The sequence below is a fragment of the Sorex fumeus genome, unplaced genomic scaffold (assembly GCF_029834395.1).
Source record: "Sorex fumeus unplaced genomic scaffold, SorFum_2.1 ptg000019l, whole genome shotgun sequence".
Classification (NCBI taxonomy): domain Eukaryota; kingdom Metazoa; phylum Chordata; class Mammalia; order Eulipotyphla; family Soricidae; genus Sorex; species Sorex fumeus.
The window spans coordinates 38,647,974-38,668,881 of NW_026606076.1; the positions used below are offsets into that span (position 1 = coordinate 38,647,974).

At 63.2% G+C, this 20,908-nt stretch overlaps 1 protein-coding gene across 1 annotated transcript; it reads right to left on the reverse strand.

The window, feature by feature from the left end:
- Positions 1-5,343: 5,343 nt before the first annotated feature.
- On the reverse strand, positions 5,344-11,471 carry KLF16 (KLF transcription factor 16). The gene is made up of 2 exons (XM_056112798.1): positions 10,783-11,471; positions 5,344-5,660 (listed from the first exon to the last, which is right to left on the reverse strand). Exons 1-2 carry the CDS (start codon positions 11,231-11,233, stop codon positions 5,359-5,361), a joined length of 753 nt encoding a protein of 250 aa, XP_055968773.1. The 5' UTR covers positions 11,234-11,471; the 3' UTR covers positions 5,344-5,358.
- Between the last annotated feature and the right edge of the window lie 9,437 nt (positions 11,472-20,908).

The window sequence follows — 20,908 nt, forward strand, 5'->3', positions numbered from 1 at the left end:
GCCCCCGGAGGCCCCCGGGACGCCGCCGCAAGGGACCCTGGGAGCGGCTGTCCGTGGCGCGCCTGCTCAGAAACGGCCGCTCCCCTCCCGGGACCCGAGGCGCGGCGCGGGGATGGCGGGGAGTCGGGCCGAGTGGCCCCGGGACAAGGGACGGAGGACGCAAGGAAGGCCGGGCGAATGGACCCGGGAGCCTCGCCGGCGTCCGAGCTCGGCCCTCCCAGGCGGCAGCAAGCGCCCCCTGGAGCCCCCGGCGCCGGCAGCGTCGGGGCTGTCCACCGCACGCCTGATTAAAAAAGAAAAGCCCTGGGGGGCCCCGGTCGTGCATCTCATTTGCATTATTAGTAAGATTTTATTTTTCTGAAGCGCCCTCTGCTGGACACGGTGGGTTCCGCGGCTCGGATTGTAAAACACCCGAGCCCTAGGAGATGAAATAGTTAGATGGTCTGTACTTGTTCATTTTCTCCAACCTGCCCTGGTGTCTGGGCTGGAGCGATAGCACAGCGGGTAGGGCGTTTGCTTTGCCCGCTAACCGACCCGGCCAACCCGAGTTCGATTCCTCCGCTCCTCTCGGAGAGACTGGCACCCTCGTAGGCACTATGCCAAACACAGTAAGTAACAAGTCTCACAATGGACACGTTACTACGTTACTGGGCCCCCTCGAGCAAACAACGGGAGGACAGGTTGTCTGCGATGCAACGGCCCAGGTCCCCGGGAGGAGACTGGTTCTCATTTGCTCGTTCTCATGCTCACTAAATATTGAGCGTTTTACTATATTCTTTCCGTACTAGATGCTACTCTGAATGAAGGCACCAAGCAAGGGGCAAAGAGCCCACCCTGTCAGCAATTCCACTTCTGGATGTGTGCACAAAAAAATGGAAAGGCGGGGCGGAGAGAGCGAGTACAACAGGTGAGGTGTTTTCGTTGCATGTGGCTGCCCTGGGTTCGGTCTCCATCACCCCATAGGGTCCTCTGAGCTCAGAGCCCGAAGTAACCCGAGCATCGCCAGGTATGACCCAAAACCAAAAAAATTTAAATAAAAAAAAAAAGAGAAGGGAAGTTTTGAAGAGATCTGATTCACGCCACAAGATAGGAGGGGTTGGCACAAAGAGAGGACAGTGTTTGCCTTGCACTCTGACAACCCGAGTTCAGTCCCCAGCTCCCTATGTGGCCCCTTGAGCACCTCCAGGAATGATCCCTTGGTGTAGATTCAGGAATAAGCCCTAAAAACTGTTGAGTGTGGCCCCCCAAAAAAGGTTTTTAGGGGCCGGAGCAATGAAACAGTTGGTAGGGCGTTTGCCTTGCATGTGGCTGACCTGGGTTCAATCCTCGGCATCCCATATGGTCCTCTGAGCACTGCCAGGGGTAATTTTTGAGTGCAGAGCCAGGAATGACCCCTGAACATCGCCGGGTGTGACCGAAAAAGCAAAAAAAAAAAAAACAGGCTTTTAGTAATAATTGTAAAAAAGACTACGGACCTCAAAGATAGTACAGCAGGTAAGGCACTTGCCTTGCATGGGACTGATCTGGGCTTGATCTCCCGCATTCCATAAGGTCCACTGAGCCCTGCTAGGAAGGATCTTTGAGCACTGCCAGGAGTGAAAAAAAATAAATAAAAAAGGGGCTGGAGAGAGAGCACAGCGGGTAGGGCATTTGCCTTGCACGCGGCCGACCCAGGTTCGATTCCCAGCATCCCATAGGGTCCCCTGAGCACCGCCAGGAGTAACTCCTGAGTGCAGAGCCAGGAGGAACCCCTGTGCATCGCCAGGTGTGACCCAAAAAGCAATAAATAAATAAATATAAAAGAGGGGGATGACAACAAAAGACTGTGACATAAATCACGCACACAAGGACACATCCTAGCTGAACCCCCTCATGGAGTTCCCTAAGGGAGTCCCTTTCATAGAGACAGGAAGCGGAGAGCCACACTATGTGCAAATGGCCTGGGGCAGAATCCAGCCTGGAAAAACAGCAAGGAGGCCCCAGGAGCTGGAGTGGAGGGAGGAAGGGAGAAAAGAGAGCAGGGAGAAGACTGGGCAGGTGATGGAGGGCCGGGTGGGCGCCGGGAAGACCTGGGCTTTGTCTCCAGGAAGCCCGGGGTGTTGCAGGACCATTGCTGACAGAGGAAGGAGATTCTGCTCACGCGCGCCCTCTGGTGGCCCCCGCGGGAGGACAGGCCTTGGGGAATCGGGGTCCCCCTACAAGGCAGAGAGCCCGGCGGGGGTGGGGGTGGGGGTGGGGGTGGGGTGGGAGGGGAGATGTGGCGAAATTCTGAGGTTAGAGCTCCAGGGAGGTTTCCAGGAAGCACTGGAGATGGTGACAGCAACGCAAGACAAAGAGGCGAGTCAGGGTGACCCCGAGAACTTGGGTCCGCCTTCTTGGAAAGACTGACTCCCCGGGACGAGGGACGGGCCGGGGCATCTTGGGGGGCAGGAGGAGGAGGACCACCGGGTCTACACGTTGTGGTCTGGGAGGGGGGAGATGGTGAGGGTGCTGGATCAAGCAATTTCATCCGTAAACTGGAAGGGGCCCTTGGAGAGATGGGGACCTGGGCCTGGGGAGGAGTGGGGTGACAGGTCCCCGCCACCCCCGCGAGCGTCCAAGAAGGACACCGCTTGTATCTGGGGCGCATGGACATCAGAGGGACCCCACTTGGACCAGGGGGCAGCGATCGTCCAGCAAGTAGGGCCTTGCACCCGGCCGACCCGAGTTCGATCCCTCGCGTTCCACAGGATTCCCTGAGACCACCGGGGAGGGACCCCTGAGTGCAGAGCCAGGAGTCCCCGAAGCCCCCCCCCCAAAAAAAAGAGGCAGATATCATGGAGCTCCCCTGGAGTGGACAAGGGGGTACTCTTGGGGTACTCCGCAAATGAAACGAGGAACGGAATAAGGGGATGAAAGGGAGGGTCCCGCAGTAGACTAGTCAGCAAGAAGGGACCCCCGTCCCATCCCCGCCCTGCATCGCGGGGTGCATTTTTGCTAGGGAGGGGGTTCGAAGTTCTCAGCAGTAAACCCTCCTCGGCCTGGCTGGCTAGCGCACAATCCAGCTGCCGGGTGAGAAGACCCGCCCCCCCCAATTCTCCCTCCCACCCACGCCCCGCCGCCGCCCCCCAGCCCCGCCGGAAGGGGGCGGGCGGTGGACGCCCCCAGGCGCCCTGTCGCCGCGCCTGGTTGCCCGGGAGACGGTGCGGGAGGCGGGCGGGGGGCGCAGCTGCGCCGAGCGTGGGGAGCTCTGGGCGGAGCGCGTTCCCACGGGCCGCCCCCTCCTCGGGCCCGCGGGGAGCAGGGGGTGCGGGCAGCGCTGGCCCGGTCACTCCTAAGGGGACTGACCCTCGCACCCTAGCTGGTCCCTCTCTGGGAGGCTGGGGAGGGTCTCCCTTTGGGGAGGGGGGGTTTCCTCTGGGTGATGCGGGACCCCGGGGGTTCCCCCGTGAAGGTGGGGGTCTTGGTGTGTGTGTGTGTGGCGGGGGGGGGAACCAGACACAGGCTGAGATCGGGTTTACAAAAGGACGTTTTAATTAAATACAAGGGGGTGGGTGCCAGGCAGGGCAGGGGGGGGGGCAGGGGGCGCCGCTGGAAAGCACAGGTCTCTGGGATCACCCTCTCCTCTTCTCGCGGCCGCAGCAAAACGGACGGTGACCAGCAAGGGTCACCAGCCCCCCTGGGGTCGACGGGGTACGAGACAAGGCGCGGCCAGACACAAAGGAACACGGGCCGCTGCCCGCCTCCCCTCGGCTCCCGCCCCCCACTAAGGCGTTTCCCAATGCTTGGGGGCGGGATTTGAGGGCGCAGATGAACCAGTCCCGGGGCAGGGCTGGGACCCCAACCTCCTCCTCCGCGGCCCCCCCCCTTCCCAAAAGGACACTCCGAGCTCGCTACCCATCCCTGGATCCTGCCAGGGGAGGGGGGGGTGTCCGAGTCTGTGCCAGCCGCAGCCAATCCCCTCCCCCGATTTGGAGAGAGGAAGGTTCTGGAGCAAATGTTATCTTGGGGGGGGGGGGCCGGGGTCCTCACACCCTCAGCCGGGAGCCCCAGCCATCGCAAGCGACAGAGGGACCGTGCCCCTCTCAATTCAGAGCACTGACACTCCCCTTCACATCCCCTGAGGATGTGGGGACCCCCCCCACCCCCCCGCAGGGCCCGATCAGTAAAGGGATTGATTGGCCCTTGAAAAAATATTCTACCCGGTCCAAAAAACGAGCTATCCCAGGGAATTCGGGGGGGGGAGATGACCCCCCCCACCCCATTCCCGCTGGCTTAGGGCGGGACCCCCATTCAGTCCCGACAAACAGAAGTGGGGGGGGCTTGGGGAAGAGGGAGGGTGTGGATCCAGGACACCCGCCTTCAGGGCGGGTGGGACTGATTGTCACGAGATGCTGCCAAAGGCCAGAGTGGGGGAGCCCCCCCCCAAGTCTCACACGCACTCACACACCCGCCCAGAGGGGGGCAGCTGAGCACCCCCCCACCCACCCAGCAGAGACAATAAAATAAATAAACCCCTTTCGCTCCCTTCCCGTGAGACCCACCCTGCCCCCCAAGTGAGTCAAAACACTCTTTGGAAGAACCCCAGTTTCTGTCCTCATCACCCCCGAGTCTGTGCACTGGACACCGGGACCCTGGGGCCACCCCTCCCCCACTCCCACCGCGCCCCCCCCTCTCGGTAGGGGGTGGGGCAGCCCTCCAGGGGGGGGTCACGGACACACCTGAGATTGAGTACCCGAGTGGGGGGGTGCGGCCAGGCCGCACCCCTTTTTCCCTGAACATCTCCAATGGCTTTCAGTGGGGTGCGGGGGGCCCCAAGCTGGGGTTGGAGGTTGTGCATGTGTATGTGTGTGTGTGTGTGTGTGTGTGTGTGTGTGTGTGTGTGTGTGTGTGTAGGGGGGAGAGGAGACCCTCTGGTTTGTCGTCTATGGCTCTTCATACTTCATCCCAAACCAGAGAGAGGTCTGGGGGGGGCCCGTCCCAGCACCGGGAGGGGCTTTAGCCCTGCGCCCCCCTCACCCCCCAAAAAAACTGGGCGTTGGTGTGGGGTGGGGCGACAATACAAGGTCCCCCCTGCCCCAGTCTGAACGGAGGTGGGGGGAGAGAGTTAATGGTCATGGGTCATGGCTATTTACACGTAGCAGGGGGTCCCCTCCAGTCCCCTTTGTGCCCCGGCGGATCCCCCTGGGGTCCTGGACCCCCCCCACTGCGCTCTTGAGAAGGGCAAGGTCAGTTTCAAGGGGGGGGGTGGGAGCCCTCGGAGGGAGGGAGGACGAGCATCCGCACTGGGAGGATGGGGGGGAGTCGGTCAGTGCTCCGGAGCGCCCGTGGGGGTGCAGACCCAGGGGGTGGGTTTCAGGGGTGGGGGCGGCGCCGCCCTTACAGGCCGGCCGGGGCCGGGCTGGGCGCGGGGCTGGGCGCGGGGCTGCCCGCCAGGCTGCAGGGCAGCGAGTCGCAGGGGGAGGCGCTGCGGGCGCCGGGGCGGCGGAGCAGTTCGGGCCTGAAGTCGGGGTGCCGGCGCGCGTGCTTGGTGAGGTGGTCGCTGCGGGTGAAGCGCTTGGTGCACAGCGGGCAGGGGAAACGCTTCTCGCCGGTGTGCGTCCGGTGGTGGCGCGCCAGCTCGTCGGAGCGCGCGAACTTCTTGTCGCAGCCCGGCCAGTCGCAGGCGAAGGGGCGCTCGCCTGCAGAGGGGTGGGCAGAGAGAGGGCAGAGGCTGGTGAGTCGCGGAGGGCGCGGGGCCAGTGCCACCCCCTACACCCCTACACGCCCCCCCCAGAGGTCCGTCCGCTGCGGCCCCGCGGCTCGGACGCCCCGACGCCCCGACGCCCCGTCCGACGCAGTTTCTCCAACCCGGGATGTGTTTTTTTGGGGGGCTTTTCTGGGTCACACCCGGGGCTCCCGGGACCAGGAGGGGAGCCGGGCTGAATGGCTGGGCCAAGTTCAGCCCTTTGGGCGCCCTGGGATTATTTTTTTCAGTTGTTTCTGTTTCGGGGGCTACACCCGGCGATGCTCAGGGGGTTACTCCTGGCTCTGCGCTCAGGGTTCACTCCTGGCGGGGCGCGGGCGCTGGAACCTGGGTCTGCCGCGTGCCAGGCAAGTACCCTCCCCGCTGCACAATCGCTTCGGGTCCCGCGTCCCGAGGGTCCGCTCGTCCCAGCCCCCCCAACACCCCTCTCGACCCCTCACCCCAGCACACCGCCTCCTTTGGAAAAAAAAAAAAAAGCACCCAGAGTGCAAAGTGCGCAGAATTGGGGGGGGTGGCGGACGAAGGTGAATGCACCTGATTTCTCGGCGACCCCTGGTACAGGGGCATGGGAAGGGCACCCCCCGGCCCAGCGGTCCGACTGGGCGGAGATCATCGGGGTCCCGGGGCGCGGGTCCCCGAGTCTGCAGAGGGGAAGCACGAGCGCCCCGCCTGGCCCCGCCCCCCCAGCCAGATGGCGGGGAGGGGACGGCTGCCACCCTCTGACTTCCTCCCCTCACCCCGCCCCGCCCACCGCGCCGGCCTCACCCATCCTGCCCCCCAACTGCGCCAACAGCGCCATCCGCCTCCCAGGGCCGGACCCCAGAACCAGGCCGCCCAGGGGCTGGGTCACCACCCAGCCGCAGGGCAAGCGTTAAGGTGTCCCCAGACCGCTGACCAGGGTTGAGGCAACGGGGTGGGGGGGGGGGGGCGCGCGGGCACCACGCCCAGGCCAAGGGCCAAGCGCGCGCGCGCGCGCACCCGCCTTCCGATCTGCAGGCGCTTGTGCCCTGCCGGGACCAGAGCGGTGGCGGCTGGTGGCGCGCCCCCGCTTAGGGGACCGGATCCATCGTGAGGGCCGGGGGTGCAGAGCGGCACAGAAGGGGACCCCCAGGGCCCTCCCCCAAGCTAGAAGGGGGAAATGGGGTGCAGGGGAGGGGAGGTGGGTGAAGAAAACCTGACCCCCATCCCTTCTTCCCAATCTCACGCCCCTCAAGTACATTAAAGGGGCGCGAGAGAGCAGCGAGCCCCTCCGGGGTTCTAGGGGTACTAGGGGTCACGGCGACAACTGCTACTGGTGAAAAGCAACCCTCTCCCCACTCCCTGGGGCCGCCGCCGCTGCCCCCAAACCCCGTGCATAAGCCCCCTTCCCCCCTCAAGAGATCTAGAACACTGCGGGGGGGGGGGGGGCGTGCAAGAAGCACCGGAAGGAACCCCTATCCCCAGGCAGTAAAACGTGAGAGCTGGAAGGGATGCCCCGGGGGTGGAAGGGGTGCTGGGTTTTTTTTGGGGGGACGCGGGATCGGGTTTGCAAAGGGAGATTAGGAAGGGACAGCCGCGACCCAGCAAGGGGCGCCCTGTCCTGCGGGGGGGGGGGGGGGCCGGGGAGTACCCCTCTCAAGGGGCAAGGAAGGCAAGAGGGGGCGCTCTGGGGCCCCTCGGAAAGGCTCACTTCCCCATTCGGGCTGAGGGGCTGCCCCCCCACCACACGCACACCTCAGCTTCCAGGAAGCCACGCGCAGGGACACTCCCTCACTGCCCATCTCCCCCAAAGGCTAACACTGGGGGGTTCCTCTCGCCCCACCGTAGCAGGGGCCAGCGCCTTGGGGGCCTGAGCGCCGGCTGGACCCTAGCAGCTCCCCCGTTTGGAGACCTGCTCCCCCTAGGGGTGGGGGGCTGTCGGGGACACCAATGAAGACCACCAGGAGAATTGCAAGGGTACCGAGGGGTACCCAGGGAAGCTGAGGGAGGCGATTCCGGGCGGCAGGTGGGTGGGGTCCCCTGCGCCGAGGACTGCTGTCCCCAAGGCTTTCTAAAGGACATCGGCTGGTGGGGTGTGTGACTCTACACCCACCAGACACCAAAGGTACCCACCCTGTCTACTGGCAGAGCAAGCCGCGTCCCCCCTGCCCAGTCCGTCTCCCAAGAACTGCTCCCCAAAACTCCTGCCTGACCCCTCCACTGCCCACCCAGGCTCCCAGAGCTTGGGAGCTCCAAACCTTAGAGGCAGCCCCCCCACCCCACTGCTCCCCGGGAACCAGATGCCCCACACTGCTACTATCTGCCACCTCCCGGCCATCTGTACCACCTTTATCAGGAAGCTGGGTGGGGGGTGGTTATCACCCCAGCAATGTTGGGGGGGCCCCGTCCCCACCAGCGGGCACCCTGGCAGAGAGACTCACAGCCGCCCCCCCCCCCATAAGACTCTCTCCTCTTCCACAGAGCCCCTGACCTGGGGAGAACGTCCACTGGGAGAGGCCGCCTCACGCCTCCTGCCTCAGTTTCCCTACTGACCTCTCCCACAGGGCCTTCCCTCAAAAGCGGGGGTCCGCCTCGCTGCCTCCCTTCCTCCCGCCGCACTGGGACTGCACCCCTTACCCCTAGAGGCGTGCCCCCCCCCATCTAATCCCTTCAAAGTAAAAGGATTTTCCTGACCAGTCTACTCCCTGCGCACGCCCCACCCGGCAGCCTACCCAACGGATTAGAGGGAGCCCAGGCCTGGGGGGGTGGGGGGGTGCTCCCCTCCCTCCAATCTCAACCCAGATGCGCCCAGAGACTGGAGCCCTGCGCCCCACGAGCTGGAGACCCAGCTCACTGCAGCGTGCAAATTGCGGGTAGGGGGTGTCTCACGGGGACCAGGGGGCGTCCCGAGCTGCCACCCTGGAGGGGTTGGAGCCACATCTGGGGCCCTCCTGTCCACGAGACAGGGGCGCCCTGGCATAAAGACGAGGGAGGGGGGTTGCTAGGGCAGCTGCTTCGCGCCCCCCCCACCGCAGTGCCCGGGGCAGCTCCCCCAAAGCCCTTGGCATCGCGCGCCGATTGAGGGGGGGCGCGCGGCGGGAAGGAGCCAGCAGCCTCTCCGCCCCCGCCCCCGCGCCCCTTTCTCGTCTCCACAGCAACCGCGTCAGCGGCACCCTGGCTCCTGCGCCCCGCCCCCCCTCCCCGCCCGTCTCCCCACGCCCCTGCGCCCCCCGGGGCCAGTCCCAGCCGTCCTCGGTCTGCCCCCAGCCCTGGAAAGCGCCAGGGAAGCCCCCCCGCAAACCTCCCCAGCACCCCAAAAGCGCGCTTGGTGGAAGGGGGTTGGAAGAGCCTGCAGAAAACCTCAAAGCCTGCCCGTACCCCCAAAGGCAAGGCCTGGGCGATCGATCCTGGCTGGGGGCCCCTCGGACGCCAAACCGGGAATTATTACTAAACCCAGGGGTGCCAAACCCCCAGGCCCCGTTCTACGATAATAAAAGGGGGCTTAGAAGTAATATAGCAGCAGCCCCCCTGGGGGTAACGGAGCCTTACCATACCTGCGCGCCCCCCTCCACTTCCTGCACCCACAATGTGGGCACCCACACGGGCACAGTCTCCGGGCCATCGGTGTCCCAATAAATAGTGGGGGTGAAAGTTTGCCGGTGACCTCAGGGCCTCAAGGCTTGCCAGAGGCTCCAAAGACCACCCAGGGCAAAAACGGCTCCAGGAAGGAAAGGGCAACCCCACCCCAAGTCAGGTCTGGCAGTTTGGGGGTTTTTTGGGGGGGGGGTGCTGAGGAGAGCTCTGGGTTTCGCGCAGGGGAGAGGAGAGGCGGGCGGAACGGTGGGGAAGGGGGTGCCGGGCACCCGCTCTCATACTCCGCCGCTGCCTCCCCCCAACCCCCCGAGGCTGGGGCCGCGCCCACGCCACCCCCGCGCCCGCCCGTCCGCACCCCCGCCCCCGTGGGCTCCCCACGTGCTCCCGCAAGCACCCTCGCACGAGGGGCGGGGTTTCGCGCTGCCCGTTCCACGGAGGAGCACGAGACCCCACGCTGGGTAAGTCGTGGGTCCAACGGCAGCGAGCCCAGAGCACCCCCCCCAAACGAAGGCGCCCCCCCGCCCGCCCACGCTCAGGCCCCAGGACCTTCGGGTCGGCTCCCCGGCCCCCCACGCCCCGCCCCGCGCGCGCCGCCCCAATCCCAGCCCATTCCCAGCGTGGGCGGCGGGGCCCCAGGGGAGCAGGGCGCAGGTACGCGAGGGAAGGGGTGACCGCGGAGGGGGTGACGCGCGCCCCCCCAGCCCTGGCAGCCGGGATCCCCCGAACGTTCCCCACTGCGACGAGTGGAGCCCAGAGACACTCGGGGGGCCGCTCCCCTCACCCCAACCGGTTGCCACAGCAGGTGGTAGGGGAGGAATAAGGGGCGGACGCCGGGTGGGGCCCGGACTCCCCCCGAATCAGGCCCCAACCCCCAGAGCCACGCCGGGGCTCCCCCCTCCTGCCCCGGGCCTGGCGAAAACGCAGCGAGCGATGGAAACGTGCCGGGCACCCCCCAACCTGGCCGCGCGCCAGGCCGCTCTGCCGCCCTCTGGGACCAATTCGCGCGGCCACCCCGGAGGCGGGGCGCAGCCGCCGCTCGGGGCCGGGGGCGGGGGGAGGCAAAGAGCAAGGGGAAACTGAGGCTGGGGCCGAGCGCGGAGGTGCCGTCTCCCAGCCCACGGCGCCCCCTCCCCCGAAGTCACGCCCCGGCGGCGAGGAAAAGAGAAAGTCAGCCGGAGGAGGGGAGGGAAGCGGGGGGGCCGGGCGGGGGGCGGGGGGACGGGTCGGGGGGGCCACGATCGCGCCCGCCGACCCCGCCGGCCCCGGCGCTGCCGCCGCGGCGCCCGCCAACCGCGCGCCGCCGGACCGCGTGGCCGCCACGCCCCCCGCGCGCGCCCCACCCACCGGGGCTCCGCCCTCCCGGCCGGCGCGGCGGCGGCGGCGGCCGCCCGGGCGCGCCCCCCTCCCCGCCCCCCACGCGCCACGCACTTTCGGGGTCCCGGCGGGGGAGGGGGCGCCCCCCGAGGGCCGCCCCCGCGCCGGCCGGCCCGCTCGGCCCGCCTCACCTGTGTGCGTCCGCAGGTGGGACTTCAGATGCGAGGACTTGTAATAGGCTTTGGCGCAGCCCGGGAAGGGGCAGCGGTGGCTCTTGGCGGCGGCGGGCGCGGCCCCGGGGGCGCGGCCCGAGGACGGCGACGAGGCGGCCGAGGAGGACGAGGCGGGGGAAGCGCCCCCCGGGGCGGCGCCGGGCCCGCCGCGCAGGTCGGCCAGGATGCTGGCGGCCAGCAGGTGGAGCGCAGGGGCGCCGCCCGGGCCCGGGGAGGCGGGGGACGGCGGCGGCGGCCCCGGGGGCCCGGTGGGGGCGGCCTCGCGGAGGGGCGCGCGCACCTCCAGGCCGGCGGCGGCGGGGCCCGCGCCCTCGGGGCCCGGCCGTCCGCGGTGCACCACGGCGCCCGCCGCGATGGCCATGAGCACGTCGGCGGCGAAGTAATCCACGCACGCCACGGCCGCCGACATACCGGGCAAGGGCGCGCGCGGCGGCTGGAACGGGCGGAGCGGAGGCGGCGGGAGCGGCGCCCGATCGGCCGGCGGCGGCAGCTCGAGTGCGGGAGGCGGAGGAAGAGGAGGAGGAGGAGGAGGAGGAGGCCGGCGCGCGCCGCCGCCGCCGCCGCCGCCACCCGCGCTCCGCCCGCCCCGCCCCGCCTGACGCGCCCTGACGCACCGGAGCCCGCGGGGGCGGCCGGGCCCGCCCCGCCCGGAGGACGCCCCCTCGGGGCGCCGCGGCCACGCCCCCCGCCCGCCGAGCCCTCCCGGGCCTGGGCCGGCGCGCGCGACCGCGGGGGGCGGGGCTGGGCTGCAGGGGCCGCCCTTCGGCGCGCCCACTCCGGTGCCCCGCGCGCCCTCCCCGCCGGGCGCACGGCCCGGATCCCCGCCTCCGGCCGGCGCGCCCCTCTTTCGCTGCGGCGCGGCTCTCTCTCCGAGCCCTCCGGCCCCACCCGGGCTCCCGGGCTCCGGCGTCCCCCGAGCTCCGACCCCGCCCTCCCTCTCTCGCCAGCGCCCCCGCCGCCCGCGATCGCGCCCCGCCCCGCCGCGCCCCTCCCTCGCCGGCGCGCGCCCCGCCTCCTAGCGGGCGCGCCCACCCCAGGCTGGGGCGCGCGGCCGGCGGGAGCCCGCCCCTTCGCTGGCGTTTGCGGCCCGGCTCGGGGCGCGCCCCCGATCGCCGAGGGGGGAGGGCACCCCACGTGGCCGGGAGGGGGGCGGAAGCGGCCGGCCCCGCCCCCCGGCCACGTGCGCGACCCTTCCCCCTGTCTTAGGCCGCCCTACGCGCCGCCTGGCTCGCGCGACCCGGCGCCTCGGCTGCTCCCGGACCCCAGTGGGGGCCTCCCTGGCCTGGGCATCAGCGGCCCCCACGACTGAACACGGCAGGGGAGGAGCGATCGCCCCGCAGGCTCAGCAGAGCCGGCGATCGTTCCTCTTTTTGCGCCCCGTGCCGGGCCGGTGCGGGCCCGGCGGAGGGTGGGGAGGGCCGGGGTGCGGATGGGTGCCGGGGCGAGGCGGGGACATCGCCTCCCGGCGCCGGGCTGGGAATTCCGAGGGCTGGCACGGGGACGGCGCCGACCTCCTGCCCCCGGGGTGGCCCTGGGCACGGGCCTAACGCGGCGCCCAGAGGCCGCAGGCCCTTGGGGGTCGGCGGAACCCGCAGGCCCCGGCGTCCGGCGCGGAAGTGAGGCGGCGGGGTGGCCCCCCTCCCCGGCGACCACGCCCCCGCCCCTTCCTGAGCCGCGGGCGGCGGCGGCCGTGCAGTGCCCCGAGCGGCCTCCAGGGGGCGGCGCTGCCGGGCGGGGCGGGCCTCGGCGGCGAACCTGTCACGGGCGCCCGCTCAGGGGGCGGGGAGGGGACCGCGGCCCTCGGTCGGGTCCCCCTCGTGCTCCGCCTGGGCGCTTGCAACTCCTGCTAACCTGTCCGTCTGTCCGTCTCCGCTGCCTCCGGGGCTGCCCCACTGTCCCCGGTTCCTCCGGATCCCCCGCTCCCCGCAGTCCTGGCTGGGCACCCCATGGTGGGGTTGCGGCTTCTTTGGATGTCTGAGTCTTCCTGGACCCCCTCCCCCAGACCCGAGGACCGCCCAGACCTTTGAAAGTTTAGGAAGGTGAACCGCTCCCCCCACCCCGTAGATTCCCGCCTGCACCCACATAAGTGGCAGGACACCCCAGACCTTCCTGGTCCTTGTACCGATTAGGAAGGGAGTCCGGAGTCACCCTTAGCAGCCGCGGCCCACCCCAAGATACTTACATGCCCATCAACCCTGCCCTGGAGGGGCTCACAGGCTGGGGTGGCAGAGAGGGGCAGAGCAGGTCACGTGGGACCCCATGGGGGGGGGAGGGGGCACCTTTTCCGGCTCACCCGGGCTCATTCAGAGGGGTCCATTTCTTCTGCAGTTGAACTCTTTATTTTGGGGGTTCGGGAGGATTGAACGGGGCCCTCACACGTGCCTGATCAAATTTAATTGCCCCTAAACCATAAAAGCCCCACCCCCCTTTGCTTTCTGTAGTTTTCATTTTATTTGGTTTGGGGGCCACACCCAGCAGGGGTTAGGTCTGGCCATGCTAGAGACTGAGCCCGCGGCCTTCCGTGCCAGCCTCTCCCAGCGCAGAGGGCGTTTGCCTTGCACGTGGCTAGCCAGGGTTCCATCCGCGGCATCCCATGCGGTATCCTGAACACCACCACCTTGAGTGCAGAGCCAGGGGAAGCTTACCCCTGAGCCTTGCAGGGTGTGACCCCAAAAGAAAAATATGTCTCTATCACAAATCACAAATCATCCAGTTATTCGTCGATTGCCTCGAGCAGGCCCCAGTAACGTCTCCTTCATCCTAGCCCTGAGATTATATTCAAGGCTCTTTAGGAGAATGAGACCCATCATTGTTACTGGTATTTGGCACATTTGGTACGCCACAGGGAGTTTGCCAGACTCTCTCCATATATACATAATATTTATTCATATCAGGCCAGAGCCTTGAACGCAGCTGGTCCTGGTTTCAATCCCCAGATCCTATGTTGTTACCCCCTGAGTCTACCAGGAGGGATCCCTGAGTTCTGTTGGGTGTGACCCAAAAAACGAACAAAAAACATATATATTTTAATGGGAGCTGGGGATAGGGCACAGGCACAATATCCTGAATTTGATCCCTGGCACCGGGATGGACCCACCACCCTGTGCTTTATTTGTTTAAAATCAATTGGCTCATACCCACTAGCACCCCAAAACACTGCCAGGTGTGATAAAAATTAAATAAAAATTAAGTTGAGGGCCAGAGCGGTCATACAGCAAGGAGGGTGCTTGCCTTGCATGCTGCCAACCTTGCCTTGATCCCAGCATCCCACATGGTCCCTGGAAGCACCACAAGGAGTGATCTCAGAGCACAGATCCAGGAGTAAGTCCTGAGCACTACCGGGTGTGGCCCCAAAATTAAAGAAAAAAAAATTGCAGCTAGAGAGATTATACAATGTCTTTGATCCAGGCTCGATTCCCCAGCATCCCAGATCGTTCCCTGGGCCTATCTGGAGTAATCCTTCAACACCAGTAGAAAAGCCCTGGACATCAGCAGGTGTGCACCTCCCGCCAAAAAATGTATTTCCTCCCCCTCCTCCCCCTTCTAGAGCATGTGGGATTCAGAACGGCAGAAGAGAAAGTCAAGGAAACCAGAGCGATATTCCAGCAGGGAGAGCGATTGCCTTGCACGCAGCCGACCCATGTTCGATCCCGAGCACTCCATACGGTCCCTGAGCACCGCCAGGAGTAATCCTGAGTGCAGGAGTGATCCCTGAGCACCGCCGGGTGTGACCCCAAAAACCAAGACAAAGAACCCTGGACATATGAGCAGCATACTCCCCCCACTCCTGAGTCTCCCCCCCCAATCCACAATGAAAGCCTAATAATGGGCAAAAACAGAAGAGGGGACCCCTCACCAGGCCCCTGTCTGGTCCCTCCCAGCTGTCGGTCAAGGCCAGTGGTCCCCAGGGAGCACAGAGGTAATGGGGATTTTTTTTTTTTTTTGCTTTTTGGGTCACACCCGGCGATGCACAGGGGTGACTCCTGGCTCTGCACTCAGGAATGACTCCTGGCGGTGCTCGGGGGACCCTATGGGATGCTGGGAATCGAACCTGGGTCAGCCACGTGCAAGGTAAGCGCCCTACCTGCTGTACTATCACTCCAGCCCCCCAGTAATGGGGATTTGAGGGAACATAAGGGGAGGGGGTGGTGACCTGCGGCACAGGGACTATGGGGGAAACTGAGGCACTGGCCTAGATTCTGGGGTCCTGGGACTGCGAACAGGACACAGGGGGTCCACAGGGTAGTAGGAACCAACAGCTCCTCCGGTTCTTTCTTTCCTCCCTTCCTTGTTTTTGGTTTTGGTTCTGGGGCCATGCTCAGGGCTTACTTCTAGTTATGCACTCAGGAATCACTCCTGACAATGTTGAGAGACCATATGGGACGCCAGGAATTGAACTCAGGTTGACCACAAGCAAAGCAGGCACCCTTCCTGCTGTACTATCACTCCAGCCCCCCCCCCCTCATTTTTGCTTTTTGGGTCACACCCAGTGATGCACAGGGGTTACTCCTGGCTCTGCACTCAGGAATTACTCCTGGCCGTGCTCGGGGGATCCTATGGGATGCTGGGAGTCAAACCCGGGTCAGGCCACGTACAAGGCAAATGCCCTACCCGCTGTGCTATCACTCCAGCCCCTCTCTCTCTCTTTCTTTTCTTTCTTCCTTTCTTTTAATTTTTGGGACCACTTGCAGCTGTGCTCAAGGCTTCCTCCTGCCTCTGAGCTCAGGGGTCACTCCTAGTAGGGTTAGGGGTCTCTATGGGGTGCTGGGAATCGAACTCAGGTCGGCCACAAGCAAAGCAAGCACCCTCCCTGCTGTGCTATCACTCCAGCCCTAATTCTGTTTTTTGTTTTTAATTTTGGGGGCCACCTGCAGCTGTGCTCAAGGCTTCCTCCTGCCTCTGAGCTCAAAGGGGTCACTCCTGGCAGGGTGAGGGGTCTCTATGGGGTGCCAGGTCAGCCGTGCGCGAGGCAAACACCCTCCCCACCATCCTGAGGCTCCATGCCGGTGGCGGCTTTGCTGAGAATCAAACTCATTTAGGACACGGGTCCTTGCAACAACCCCCCAACCACGTGGAACTGAGAGCCCCCTCACCCCAGCTGCACCCCAGCAGTAGCCCTATCAGGCCCTCCTCACACCTTTCACTCTCGTGCCCTTTGACCCAGCAGGGCCGCTCCTAAAACGGTGCCCAAGAAGGCGGGAGAGGAAGCAGGAGAGGGGTAGGAACCCCAGCTGTCCCGGGGGCAGGTGGGCGCCTGCCCCTAAGACTTTCGGTTCTCAGGGTCCCTGTGGTGCTTGTGGGTCGCGTCCAGCTGTGCTTGTGGTGGGGGCTGGAGCCCGGGGTTCTGGCATGCAAAGCCTCTGGCCGGGCCCAGAGAGCCTTCCCCGCACCCTGCCGGGAATTTTCCATTTTATCTGGTCTGTGAACAGACTGGGAGGGACTGGGACTGGGGGGGGGGGGGTGACGGAGAACATCAGAGACCAAGGGGCAGTGGGCAGGCCTGTTTCTGCATGTGCTATGTGCATGTGTACGTGCACCTGTGTATGTGTCTTTGTGTGTGTGTGTGTGTGTGTGTGTGTGTGTGTGTTGAACCTCTTTGGTGCGGTTGGGGGAGGGTCCTGCTGGCTGCCCTTTAGCAAGACCTCCAAGTCACCCTTCACCCAGCACCCTACTTTGCAGGCAGAGCCGCTAAAGTTTGTTTGTTTTGGGAGGGTCACACCTGACAAGTGATCAGGGCTGACTCCTGGCGCTGTGCTCAGGAATCACTCCTAGTGGTGTTCAAGGGACCCTAGGGGATGCCGGGGGATCGAACCCCAGTCGGGTGCATGCAAGGCAAGGGCCCTCCCCAATGTCCTATCGCTCCGGCCGTGGCAGTGGTGATGGCAGCTTTAGTTCTGGGGCGCAGGCATGCCCGGTGCACTCTGGAGCACCTTTCTCTTGCTGCCACAGAGGTGGGGATCCGACTCACAGCCCCGTGGGCTTGTAAGGCTGCCCCCGTGAGAGGGGGAAGGTGGGGGGGGTGTCGGGGGAGGAAAGTGGTGCTTGGAGGGACCTGGTGGTCTTGCATTTGTAAAATTGCTCCTGGGGGCTGGAGCAATAGCACAGTGGGTAGAGTGTTTGCCTTGCACGTGGCTGAACTGGGTTCGATTCCCAGCATCCCATATGATCCCCCAAGCATCGCCAAGAGTGATTGCTGAGTGCCTGCAGAGCCAGAAATAACCCCTGAGCATCACTGGGCATGACCCAAAGAGAAAAAAAAAAAGACATTTCCCCTGATAGGGAGATGCAGAGCCCCAGGGGATCTCCTACTGTTACCCCAAGTCCTAGGGATTAACCCATATCCTGCCCCCAGATTAGAGGAGCTAGGACCCTCCATCCTATGGGGGTGGGAGATCGCAGTTCTCGGCGAGATGAAAAGAGATGGCAGGGTGTGGCCTTCACCATCTTCAGTCATCAGGGGTGTCTCCAGATGGGGCCCTCCTGGATGGGGTGCTGAGTGCTTCTAGTGACATGCTGTGTGGACCCCAAGGGTGTCCAGATTCCTGATCAGGTGCCCTGGAGCAAGGGGCATCCGCACCCCCAGTCCCAAGGAGCAAAAAAGTGCAGTGAGAGACTTGGGGTGCGGCTCAGGGTTGGGGTTCAGGTCTCGCTGTGTGTGTGGCACCCCCAGCCCACCCCTAGGGGTCAGAGCTATTACAGACAGTGGAGAGGGCACTAGCCTTGCGTGTAGCAGACCTGGGTTCAATTCCAGGGATCCCATAGGGTCCCCCGAGAAGCACCAGGAGGGATTCCTGAGTGCAGAGCCAGGAGTTAACCCTGAGCATCGTTGGGTGTGACCCAAAATAAAATGAAACAAAAATAATCGCAAAAGACAAAACCCAGCACCAGATGCCAGAGCTGTCCAGGGCTGTCCCTTCTTCCCTGTGCACCAGGGTCCCACCAAGGCAACTCCTTTTTTTTTTTTTTTGGTCTTTTGGGTCACACCCAGCAATGCACAATAGGGGTTACTCCTGGTTGGTGCACTCAGGAATTCCTCCTGGCAGTGCTCAGGGGACCCTATGGGATGCTGGGAATCGAACCCGGGTCAGCCACATGCAAGGCAAACAGCCTACCCACCGTGCTGTCGCTCCAGCCCCCAGGGCAACTTCTTCTTGTGTGTTTTTTTTTCTTTTTCTTTCTTTTTCTTTTTTTGTGGGGGGCATGGAGCAATAGTTTTTTTTTTTTTTTTGCTTTTTTGCTCAGATGCCAGAGCAATAGTACAGCGGGGAGGGCAGTTGTCTTACATGCAGCCAACTGGGGTTCGATCCCCGTCATCCCATGGGGTCCCCTTGAGCCCCACCAGGAATGATTCTGAAGTAAGCTTTGAGTACTGCCAGGTGTGTCCTAAAAACAGAAACAAAAAACAGCACTACTAATCTGATGTGACTGTGGTGTGGTTCAGGGCTGTGGGGGGGGGGGGCGGCTGTGAGGAAAGGGGTACAGGGAGGTTGGCCCTGTTTAGCCAAAAAGTTACCGGGTGCTGGGGTGGAGAGATAGTCCAGCAAGTAGAGCACTTGCCTGGAACGTCCAATTCAATTCCCGTTACCTGATATGGTCCCCAAAACCCACCAGGAATAATTCCTGACTGCAGACCCAGGAGTCAGCCCTGAGTACGACTAGGAATGGCCCCAAAACACAAAACCAAACAAACGAAAAAAAAATATATCAAGAAAAGAGTTACCAGGTGCAGAGGTACAGACTGGTGGCCAAGCATTAGTACATTGGGGAGAGCGCTTCCCTTGAATGTGGGGCTTGATCCCCCCACATGCTCCCCTGAGCTTGCCAGGAGTGAGCCCTGAGCATCGCGAGGTATGCCCCCCACAAAAAAAAAAAAAGAAAAAAAAAAACGCACAAGAAGAAGTTGCCCTGGGGGCTGGAGCAATAGCACGGTGGGTAGGCTGTTTGCCTTGCATGTGGCTGACCCGGGTTCGATTCCCAGCATCCCATGGGGTCCCCTGAGCACTGCCAGGAGTAATTCCTGAGTGCACCAACCAGGAGTAACCCCTATTGTGCATTGCTGGGTGTGACCCAAAAGGCAAAAAAAAAAAAAAGGAGTTGCCTTGGTGGGACCCTGGTGCACAGGGAAGAGGGGACAGCCCTGGAACCTACACAGGCTTCCCCGCACCCCTGGAATCCAGAGAGGGAGAAGGGCAAGTCCCTGCAGCTGCCAACAACAGGTCAGTCCCAGGAGCCTGGCCTCAGTTTCTCCCTTACGCACACTGGGGGCCAGAGGAAGCCCAAAGGTCCTGTCAATCATGGACCAGGGCGGGACAGTTTCAGAATTGTGCTGTGTCGTGAGGACAAACCCAGCAGTGCTTGGGGGGTGTCCTATGAGGTGCCGGGGATCAGACTTGAACAAGGCCAGTGCTTACCCCGCTGTCCACCCTTCCCAGCTGGCCCCAGCTGATTTTTTAAAAAATCCATGTTTTGGGGCTGGAGAGATAGCACAGCGGGTAGGGCGTTTGCCTTCCACACGGCCGACCCGGGTTCGATTCCCAGCATCCCATCTGGTCCCCTGAGCACTGCCAGGAGTAACTCCTGAGTGCAAAGCCAGGAGTAACCCCTGTGCATTGCCGGGTGTGACGCCCGCAAAAAAAATCCATGTATTGTGAAAAATAGAAGGGAAAGGTTTTTGATCATTGCATGACTGAGACTTAAACCTGAAAGCTTTGTAACTCTTCCCACAGTGATTCAATAAATAAATATAAAAAATAAAAATTTTTAAAAACTTTAAAAAAGTAAATAAAATAAAAAGATCCTGCAGGCTGTGTGAGTCAGTGGTCAAGCACCTGCTTTATACACAGCACCTGCCTTGGGTTTGAATGACACCATAACAAAACAAAACAAATAAATAAGTGCTCCTTAAAAAAAAAAATCCATGTATTTAGTTGTGTTTTTTTTTGGGGGGGGGTCACACCCAGCGATGCTCAGGAGTTACTCCTGGCTTTGCACTCAGGAATTACTTGGGAGGCCATATGGGATGCTGGGAATCAAACCCGGGTCGGCCGCATGCAAGGCAAACGCCCTACCCGCTGTACTATGACTCCAGCCCCTGTATTTAGTTTTTTTTAGGCCACATGTAGCTGTGCTCAGGGCTGGCTCCTCGAAGGTTCAGGAGACCCTACAAGGGACTGAACCCGGGTCAGTCACAGGCAAGGCCGGTGCCCTCCCCGCTGACTGTCCCTAAGGCCCCTGCCCAAGGTCTTTCTTTTTGGTTGGTTTTGTTTTTGTTCATGGGGCACACCCGCTGATGTTCAGGGCTGACTCCTGCCTCAGCGCTCTGGGATGACTCTGGGAGGTGCACAGGATTCTATCGGATGCCCAGGATGGAACCCAGGTCGGCTGCATGTGCAAGGTCGGCGCCCTCCCCACTATACTATCTCCCCCCATCGCGCCCCCCAGTTTTTTTTCCTTTTTGGGTCACACCCAGCAATGCTCAGGGATTCCTCCTGGCTCATGCACTCAGGAATTACTCCTGGCAGTGCTCAGGGGACCATATGGGATGCCGGGGATCGAACCCGGGTCAGCCGCGTGCAAGGCAAACGCCCTATCCCCTGTGCTATCGCTCCAGTCCCCCCACCCCCAGTTATTAAATGTTCAGAATCCTTCCCGTTGGCATGTCGCGAGAACCATGGAATGCACTCAAGTCATCAACTCTGATGATAACTGAGTTGTGGTGGAGAGGAGGGGTTAGGCACACCAGCAGGGCTGAGAGGCTTTTTTTTTTTTTTGGTCACAACCTGCGATGCACAGGGGCTACTCCTGGCTCATGCACTCAGATATTACTCCTGGTGGCGCTCGGGGGACCCTATGGGATGCTGGGAATCGAACCCGGGTGGCTCGCGTGCAAAGCAAACAAACGCCCTACCCGCTATGCTAATGCTCCAGCCTGGAGAGGCTATTTCTGACTCTGTGCTCAGCAGTGCCCCCTGGTGGTGCCCAGGGGAATTCACTGCCGTACCCCAGATCAAACCACAGTTGCCCCTAGAACTGGAATTTTTTGTTTGTTTTGGGTCCACACACTGCGATGCTCAGGAATGACTCC

Bases quoted from the DNA above. Each gene is read 5' to 3' on its own strand.
- KLF16 (XM_056112798.1), bottom strand. From the start codon at position 11,233: ATGTCGGCGGCCGTGGCGTGCGTGGATTACTTCGCCGCCGACGTGCTC. The intron at 5,661-10,782 runs GTGAGGCGGGCC...ACCCCTCTGCAG, and splicing joins CCACCTGCGGACGCACACAG to GCGAGCGCCCCTTCGCCTGC.